The 10,000-nt window shown below is 35.7% G+C and overlaps 2 protein-coding genes across 2 annotated transcripts in view; one reads left to right on the forward strand and one right to left on the reverse strand.

Annotated features, from left to right (window-relative positions):
* The window catches only part of LOC125659498 (guanylate cyclase soluble subunit beta-2-like), a 15,847-nt gene extending 7,948 nt beyond the window's left edge, over window positions 1–7,899 (forward strand). The window contains exons 3-15 of the mRNA XM_056148516.1: window positions 1–746; window positions 929–1,002; window positions 1,107–1,201; window positions 3,094–3,357; window positions 3,454–3,671; window positions 3,777–4,218; window positions 4,320–4,476; window positions 4,561–4,817; window positions 5,039–5,187; window positions 5,278–5,424; window positions 5,627–5,781; window positions 5,929–6,116; window positions 7,649–7,899. The exon at window positions 1–746 is cut by the window's left edge and continues 6,099 nt beyond it. Coding sequence (XP_056004491.1) covers window positions 744–746; window positions 929–1,002; window positions 1,107–1,201; window positions 3,094–3,357; window positions 3,454–3,671; window positions 3,777–4,218; window positions 4,320–4,476; window positions 4,561–4,817; window positions 5,039–5,187; window positions 5,278–5,424; window positions 5,627–5,781; window positions 5,929–6,116; window positions 7,649–7,704 — 2,205 coding nt within the window. The 5' untranslated portion in view covers window positions 1–743 and the 3' untranslated portion in view covers window positions 7,705–7,899. The remainder of the gene's footprint in view (window positions 747–928; window positions 1,003–1,106; window positions 1,202–3,093; window positions 3,358–3,453; window positions 3,672–3,776; window positions 4,219–4,319; window positions 4,477–4,560; window positions 4,818–5,038; window positions 5,188–5,277; window positions 5,425–5,626; window positions 5,782–5,928; window positions 6,117–7,648) is intronic.
* The window catches only part of LOC125659501 (glutathione reductase, mitochondrial-like), a 12,858-nt gene continuing 10,747 nt past the window's right edge, over window positions 7,890–10,000 (reverse strand). The window contains exon 11 of the mRNA XM_056148517.1: window positions 7,890–8,335. Within this exon, the coding sequence (XP_056004492.1) occupies window positions 8,186–8,335 (150 nt within the window). The 3' untranslated portion in view covers window positions 7,890–8,185. The remainder of the gene's footprint in view (window positions 8,336–10,000) is intronic.

A 10,000-nucleotide genomic window follows, 5' to 3' on the forward strand; every position in this document is an offset into this window, starting at 1 on the left:
TGTTGTTGGTTTTTAGTGCTTGACATAGTGTACTTTTGGGTATAAGAGTGTTGTTGGTTTTTAGTGCTTGACATAGTGTACTTTTGGGTATAAGAGCGGTGTTGGTTTTTAGTGCTTGACATAGTGTACTTTTGGGTATAAGAGTGTTGTTGGTGTTTAGTGCCTGACAGTGTAGTTTTGGGTATAAGAACAGTGTTGGTTTTAGGGCTTCTAGAAGACGATTGACCTATGGAGTACAATTTATTATAAGTTTTTCTACTTTTGATACCATTCTCTGGTTGCAACGTAACCATTTTCGGAATTTATAGCCAATTCAAACATGCTACAGTCTGTACATATATTACGTCCGTCACCTTCAACAGATGATCCTTACTTGGCAACATGCTTTATTTTACGATATGAAGAATTATTTGTGTTAAATTTAAAGAAGGGTACTAAAAATTTGGGTTTTTAAAAAAAAAAAAAATGTTTTCATGCTGACTAATTCCAGGTTTACACGTATTAAATAGGATTAAATCGACGAGCGTATACGCTATGACACTATAAATATCTCTGATCGTTTGATGCGAAGTTTTAACAATCCCTAATGTAATCTGGATCACCATAAGGTGACTTGGCGTCCTGGACACTTTCACAGCTTCAGAAGAATGTGGCCACAAAGTCGCGATTTTTAACATGTATTTCAGCAAAGGACTCCTAGGAAGTTACTGATTCACCACTCTTAGAGAGGACACATTTTCAATATGGTAAGTTATTCATTAAAGTAGAATTCCTATTTCATGTTATACTACGTGCACCGTTTTAGAGTAATTTCGCCGATTTCTTAAAAGAATCTTTTAATGGAGATTTTCTCCCGATATTTTATTACAGAGATGTGTGCATGATGATTTCATTTTTATTATTATTATTATTATTGCTTTTTCACCAGTACGGGCAACTGAATGAAACTCTGAAAAAATTTATTGTCGAGAGATTTGGTGAAAATCGATGGGCAGTCATTGCGTAAGTTCCTTTTCAACTTAGAAAGTATTGTTCATATAGCAGTGAATTTTAATTTCTTTGAAACAAAACAACATGAATTTATATAAAATTCTGTTTGATAATAGAAAACAGAATGATGTGAACGAAGTTTTTACTACTGAAGACAGATACGATGATAACCTCACTAATAAAATCATCGACGCTGCTATCAAAGAACTTGGTAAGGAATTCTAATATGATAATATATGAGATGACACTGACATATAGTATGGCGGATTGTAATTCTTCAAAGATTTTCGATGATTATTTTGAAATTAACAATAAAAAGAACGATAGTTTTAAATAAATCCGGGTTTAAAACGCATAATATTTCGAACGAAAGGCGTAATAACGCGGATTCGTAAGGAGAGCCAAATTAACACCGATTCTACAACGGTTATTGCAAACATCAAAGGAATGCCGTGGTCGTTATTCTACGATGTACCTTCATACGTAATACACTGATTATGAGAAAATGGATACACATCTTGCTTGCACTTTGTGTTCTGCTACATGTAATACACTGTACAACTATCAATCAATATAAGTTGCAAAACAAATTTTTAATTGACTGAAGAACATTTGTCACTCAATATAAATTAATCGTCTGCATTCCGCGATCGATACTCATGCAAACAAATACGTCGATGCATTAACAAGTTAACTCTTCCAAGTATGTGTAGGTTTCTTGAACTGTGTATTCAAAGGAGTTCATATAATCCGTCAACGTCAAACTAAATAAATGAAATATTTTTTTTTCAAAATAAATGAAGTATACCCTACCGCTCACCTTTTTCGTCAACAAAAAACGTGTAGGCTAGTCTGCTATGACGTCACAGTGACCTAATTCGTACCTGTATATTGGTAAACGATCAGCAGTATATTTCTGAGTCGTGGTAGAATAGAAATAAAGTTTTTGTTTTCATGGCTGATGCAGGATACCATGCTCGGTTATGAAATATTGTTTGAAATTTTTTTTTTAAAGCATCGGATTTTATATTTCAAAACAACATTTCTCGACATCGGAGATGTAAATATTTTTTCACTACATGTATAATGTATATTTGTATATACTCTTATCTTATTCGTACTCAACTGTATGTTTATCTAATGTACCTCATGCACCATATACTGTATAATGTGGTTTGAGCAAATACATGTAAATAAACTTGAACTTGGAGGTTATTTAGCGATCCTGCAGCATACACGAAAACGTGGTCTTTACTTTTTAGATTAAACAGGCAATGCAATTCATCACCAATTTTACAAGCATTTATTACAAAGTCTTGTTTTGCCAGCGTCCACTTTCGATAGGTAAACGGTGATTACAGTTTCGAAATTTACAATAAGTGGTAGCATGTTTTCTGGGTAGGAAATTTAAATATTTTTCGAATTTAAGTTCATCCTTATACATTCTATATTGTATGTAGTTGGGGTTTTATTTTTATTTTTTTGTGGTTTTTTGTTTATCAATTTCAAGGGTTCGAATTCCATTTTTGTTTAAATTGATCGAATAAAGTAAGTTTTCCTTTTAACTTTAGTCAATTTGGATTACAGGTATTATTTTACCAAAGTTTAAAAGTCAGCAATTACGAAGGATATTTAAGATGTTATCAAACCTACCACTCTCTGTCGCGTTACTAGTTTAAACATTTGATTCTTAATGAATTAAAAAAGGCAGTATTTCCGATTTTTTATTCATGTTTTTTATATTAATTCTAATTCACTATATTTGTCTTTTAGGGTGTTTTTATTGATGCTTGTCAATCAATGTTTTCTTCCATGTTTGGACAAGTTGATATGTATGATGATACTAAATTAAGGCAAAATTGAACGAGGGCATCCCCGTGAAATATTTCTAATAACAAGAAATACATAAAGCACGCACTAAGATGACGCTTATTTATCACACATACGACTTCCGAAATGAGCAAAAAATGCTGTAGGGAAATTAACGAATATGCCTTATGATTTTCATTGGCTGAAATCTGAATTGAACAAAGAAATACATCACGAAAAACAGACACTACAGTACAACATAGCTATATATGATATTTTGTGTACGATCTGTAGATCTACAGAAAGACCCTTTTATGGAAATGTTTGGAGAATTTCTATTCGAACACCTCCGTCACCATGGTTATGAAGAACTTATTCGCAACCTTGCTAACAACGTGCTGGAATTTCTGCAGAATCTGGATTATGTGCAGTCCTATCTCAAGGAGGAATATCAAGACTACGTCATGCCACACTTCCGGTGTGATGACGATTCAGTAGCAGATCGAATGATCCTCCATTATTTTTCATACAGACCAGGATATCAACGAATTGTTATGGGTAATGCATAAGATTGGCGGTTTTTATACTTTGTTTAGTTCAATATCAAGATAGAAAATTGATGTAACAAATAAAAGAAATCTTTCATTGAATCAGGATTTATCAGAGAGGCTGCAAAGTCCTTGTACAGGATGGAACTGTACATTGACATCATCTCGACCACAGAAGAAACTGTATCATCCAATCACCATGGCGTAAGAGAACACGTGACTTTTAGCATTGTTGCCAAACAGATATTGGATAAGATGAGTGATCCCCCACCCACTTTCATCGCTCAGACTAAGAAACATGGCGAACAACAGATACTTCATGAGGTATTGTTGCAGACGTGTTTGAATCAGAATTTATTTCGTGTACCTATGTACAAGCATGACTTTATATTGTGCTAGTATATTTGTAATTGAATATATTTTCTGTAGGATGTAGAAGCTGTCCAAAGGAAATTGAACGAAATCAGAAAGGAATTTGGAGAGGAGGCATTACCCGTCGCAAAATATAAAAGTAGCCGGGCAAAATGGCGAGCAATAGCCAAGATAAGTTTACTTAGTCGTGGATTCGTACCGAACTATCCAGAAGAAATCTCGATTAATCCACGTATGTTCATCGAGGTATTCCCATACCATGTTATCTTTAATCCCTCAATGAAAGTCCACCAATCTGGAATCAGCATCCAACAGCTAATGCCGTCCATTCGGAATCGCTCCTCTGAAATGAAGGACTACTTTCTCTTGCGATACCCCCGATGTACAGATCTGACCTTCGATAACATACAACGTTTCATCAGGTCGCCTTTCATTCTAGAAATGCGTCGGGAAAGAATGCAGAAAACGTGGACTAAACGACCCCCACTCTTAATCAAAGGTACTCTTTATCCAAGCCGATTCCGATGGTCAAGTACGTCAAATTCTTATAACAGTAAAGTTTTGGACTCATTAAACACAAATTTTCTTTTGTTATGACAGGGCAAATGTTTCATTTAAGAGATAAAGGGTTTGTCTTTTTCGTGGCTTCACCCTATATTCGAACCTGGGAAGACCTTGAAGCAAGAACAATGAAGCTAGCTGACCTTCCGATGTGGGACGCCACCAGGGACTTCCTGTTGTCAGATATGGCTTTTAGGTACTGGGCAACCTTTCCCAACCGTATTTTCCTTTCCAGCCACTAAAATACTTAAAAACGTATTTGAATATTTGCTTTTTATAGAGTTGCATCAGGACAGTATTATGGTCATTTTTTCCTCGACAACAATTTGCTCGTCAACGCAGGCGACATGATGAACAGTGTGGGCGATGACGAAAAAGACGCTGGCAATGAGAAAGAAAAAGGGAACGTGAGAATTAAATGGATTCGGGTTCAGCGTGACCTAGAAAATGAAAGTCATTGGAACGATCGTCTGTATCACGCCTTTCTGCCTCGCCCTCTAGCTGTGTCAATCCGAAAAGGAGAAATCCCTGGAGCAGGTGACATTTTCAATATTACTTGTAGTAGGATTTATCAATATGTAAAGCAATATTCCTATTGTTCTTGCTCGCTCCTGTCAAAGGATAGAATACCCGATGTAGTATATTCAAAACATTTATATAGCCAACGTGAACCAGATAACTCATTTTAACGCGGGAAGATTTATTTCATCAATACCTTCATTCAACATACTGTTAATGGGAGTTGTCATTTATTACAGATTTTTACCCAGAGGTGACTGCACTGTTTTGTGACGTCGTCGGGTTCATTCAGTTGGTGGCTAACTGCAAGCCGAGTGACGTCATAGCAGTTCTGAGCTCTCTCTACAAGAAATTTGACCAACTTACCCGAGTCCATGACACGTATCGGGTAAGATTACCTTTACCAATTTCTTTCAATAACTTTTGACAACTATTTACCGTCGAGCTGGATTTCAGCAATACCCTTCACGTCTTTCAGGTTGAATCGATCGGCGATGCATACTTTGTGGTTTCTGGAACCCCAGAATCACAGACTCACCATGCTGAAAGGGTTGCGAATACTGCCTTGGGAATGCTTGTACTCGGAAATGAAATCGCTTGTCCCCTTTATGGGGAAAAAATTCAGGTAACATCTGCATTGCTAACGTTTCTCGCCTGAAAGAATTTGACGATGTATATCTTCAGTTTATATACGTACATATATGATGTACCATTCTCGCCCAATCACACAGGGTAACGTTGCGCGAGAAGCCATGGGCGAGGATGCTATATTAAGTTAGGAAGACAAGCAGGTATATCTGGTAATTGATAACACATCTTTTGTTCAGCTCCGCATTGGTATTCACACGGGATCGTTGGTTTGTGGAGTTGTTACATCTCGCCTGCCGAGGTTCATTGTCATGGGAGAAACAGCAGTTATGGCATCGAAGTTGGAGAGCCACGGAGAACCTGGCAAAATTCACATAAGCCCCACAACTTACAAGTAATTGTGTTAATTCTGGGGAGGGTTTTAAAGTTAATGCAAGAAATTTCGTTTTGATGTTTATAATTTTCTTTAGTTCATAAACTTGTAAATATTCCTGGTAAGATTTGTTGTACCAATGACGTATGTGTTCTTTTTATGATGCAGTGCAATTTGTGAGAAGGGTTTTAAAATAGAGTCACGAGGCCTTACTGAACTGCGCGGCATGGCGTCCGTGGAGACTTACTTTCTGGTAAAGAATGAGAGAGCTACTGATGATGCCATTGTGGGTAGACCAAGCGGTGGACAGAAAGTGACCAATCATAAGGCGAAGAGTTCTTCTAAAACAAAAGAAGGCAAGTCTTGTGTACCTTCTAGTTGTACAAAAAAGAGGGAAGTACTCGTACTGGTAAATTCTAAAAATATTCTCCGCGTGTAATTTGTTGCTTTACATTGTGTGTTGTAGTAACACCGTGATTGTTCTATCACTGACTCGCTGTCGTCAAGGCTGCCAGGATGCGTCATAATATCCACCCCCACTCTCTGCCTGCAGCAGTTTACTAAGTTAATAACGTGTTGGCTTATTGTGCTTAATTTTGTTAGCCGTCAAATTCATTGAGTCAGTACTTATATTTTCACAAGAAATGTAAAGAAGTTCCTTTAGGAAGGGTAATGGTATTACGGTGGTATAGTTAGGATATGAAATTTTTTTTTTTAAAATATGATGTGCGCACGACACAATATATCGTGCGCAAGACATAATATCTCGTGCGCATGACAAAATACCTCACGCGCCCTATATAATATCTCTTGCACCCAACTTATTATCTCGTGAGCACGACATATATATTATCTCGCACAAGACTAAACCGAGACTGGACGTTGGTCAACATCAAATCATAAAAGCAGGAGTAAGAATTGGAAAAAGTATCTGATTAATTAGCTCTGAACCTCTGATGACTAGCACAGCGCATGGTCATGAAGCCCAGGTAACCAGCATTTCTCGTAACCAAAAGATTTAATCATATCAAAAAAGTTTGGTAAGTTTTAAATTATAATTTGAAAGCTCATAATAAGGGAAAATATAAACACTATTCGACTGAATATGGAAAATAAATCGATTTGTTACATAATTAATTACTCTTTCATTCATTAATTATTCATATCTTTTACATATTTCATATGGGTTTTTTTATCTTTTATTTTCAAAGAAATAATTAATTATTGAACAGCTGATGTGACACATTTACACGAGTTATCATTATTGTGCTACATGTAGGTCGTCTGAGACAAAAAATAGGAACACACCAGAGGAATCTGATATGAATGGAAATTGGAGGATACGTACAATATTTTGAAATTCAAGTCTAAAATTTAACTTATTTAGTTTTTTAGTATAATCTGGGGGAAAAAGTGTCTTAAACACATGAAACACAGATCAGCAGTCGACTCTTATATCATGAAAAGAATAGACATGTGTTGCTGATATTTATATTTTCATCCAAGTTCCAAAAGGAAGTCAGCCATTATGACGATGTATAATTCCTCCTTAAAAGTACATTATAAAACTTATTTTTATCCAACTTTTTTTGTGTTTACTAAATACTTGAAACATGCTTAATCAGAAAACCATATTAGTTTTAATGTATATAACCTACAAATGTGTAGGTCTTCCGTTTACCTGCAGGTCTTCAATTAGGCAGGATGAGTTATATCATATCTATATAAACTTGTTTTGTTTATTCTGAACTATATTGGTGATGAATTATGAGGAAATTACAGCATTTTCCAATTTTCATCTTAATCATAAGATTTTTTGTGAAAAGGGCCACTGGCTCAGCTGGGACCCCATGGTTGTCCATTCTATTCAATTTTTCTTCCTTTTCAGGCATGAATCGCTCTGACACCGAGTGCAGTGACATTGTCGCTTTCCAATACAAATAATCCACCAACAACCATAGACGTGTAGGTCTGCATTTAGCCAAAAGAATGTTGGTTTTTTTTACATTTTGATATGGGTTTAGATTTTTGCAGCAAATTGTATCTATTACAAAACATAGACATTTATGTGCCCCGTTTTGCACTACTATACAAAGTGCTTATACATGTAGTGTACAATAGGAAATCAATGATAATTTTGTGTTTTTATTAGAAAATATAATTACAATAGATTTATATATTTACATGTATATCACAGTGAAAATTGATATGATATAAATGATGTCTTTAATGTACATTGCAAATTGATTAGAACTCATTAGAATGTAATGATGTAATAAAATAAGCTATGGCAGACTTTGTCCTTCAATAGTAACATTGTGTAAAGAAGGATGAAAAGTGAATCAATGCATGTCTGACAGATACACAAAGTTCTCGCTGATATTAACAACTCGTGGTTGTTGAGGTAGAAAACTGCTGCTACTTTTTATCGGAGGGTTACCAGCTCTTCAGCTGACGTAGGATGAATGGCCACTGTTTCATCAAACTGAGCCTTGGTGGCTCCCATTTTTATGGCGACAGCAAATCCTTGTAGCATTTCATCTACAGCCTGTCCCACCATGTGCAAACCCACCACCTGTAATATAAAAATACCAAATAAAAGCTTACAGCACTTCTTACCTCAGCTTTTCCACCGGGGCTAAGCCCGTTTTGGGCCTGAACTCTGTGATACCATAAATATAGTATCTATATTTATGGTATCACAGAGTTCGGGCCCAATGGTATCACAGAGTTCGGGTTAGCCCCTGTGAGCTTTTCTAGCTAAAATTTGTCTGTCCTCATTGTTGTTAACCTTTAACTCCACAGAAATTCAACCAAACCTAGCACGTACCATCCATGGGTGAGGAGGGGAGATAATTCTCGGGAACCACCAGGCCAATTTCAATAAAATCAGCAAGAGTAGCCATAAGTAGAGGGCTTTCAAGTTTCAACATATAAAGGGGCAAGTCCCTTTGCAAGGGAAAAATAATTACTATAGAGTGAAAATGAAGTTGGTTTACTTAAAAATTGAATTTGGAATTGCAAACCTCAGGCTACAGCCTCCTCATCAAGTGTAGATTCAAGTTTATTCAAATAATGACCCATGGACTTAATTATAGAGGCAAGTTGAAACTTTCATTAGAATATGCAAGAAAATCATGATACATAAGTATCTAAGTGGGAAAAGTGGTCAAACAAGATGTCAACATTTCCTGTTTACAAAATGGGAATGTACAAAACTTTCCACAGTGTCAAAATATTGTTATAGTTAAGCATTTTCTCATAGATTGTATTTTATTTACTTTGACCAGTATTGAAGAAAAGACAATCTCTATAAAACTAACTGCACTGAAACATCTTGATAAACGACACAGACCACATTTGGCTATAATCACCACTTAAAATATCGAACCCAAGCTTATATCAAACCCAATCATAAAAGCAAATCACAAGTGAAATGTATTTCATGTCCTCGGCTGTATCATGTAAGATGCCTATATTTAGATTAATGAATTTTCTGCTTTTTAATTTTACTTCGTGATAAGTTTCTAAAATTAATATTTAATTTTTCTGTAAATTTTTGGTCCTTAATTTAAGGCCATCCTACCCCAGGGGGCCATGATTTGTACAAACTTGAATCAAGACACATATAAGTTTTATCTTTTCTGACCTAGTGGTTCTTGTGAAGAAGATTTTTAAATGACCCCCCACTCTATTCTTGCCTTTCTTTAATTATCTCCCCTTGAAAGAGGGCATTGACCTTTATTTGAACAAACTTGAATCCACTTCACCCAAAGATGCTTTGTAGCTTGTAGTAAGTTTGGTTGAAATTAGTCCAGAGGTTCTGGAGAAAAAGTTGAAAATTTAAAATGCACGATAGTTGACGACACTAGACAACAAGAGTACTGCCAACAATACATAATACGCCCGTGAAAATGCTTACAAAGGGTGTTTTCTTAAGTCATAATTTGTAGAAATTTGCTTCAGGTAGTATCAGGCTGAGACATACTTTCTTTGCATAATATGAATAAAGGGTCTTCACTTATGGTGAAACTGTGCCAGGAGGTAGACAGACAAACCAAGAGTTCTGTGTGTAAAATATTTCCCCAAATTTGATGAAGTTCAAATAACCTCTCAACATTCAAAACATCAAAGAAAATGAAAAGCTGTTAAGAATCAAAATCCTTGCACTATGCACATCTACAAGTTATTTGCAAATACCTTAGCTTATAAATTGTGAGAGGAGTTATAAGGACAAACC

This window comes from Ostrea edulis, chromosome 9 (assembly GCF_947568905.1).
Source record: "Ostrea edulis chromosome 9, xbOstEdul1.1, whole genome shotgun sequence".
NCBI lineage: Eukaryota > Metazoa > Mollusca > Bivalvia > Ostreida > Ostreidae > Ostrea > Ostrea edulis.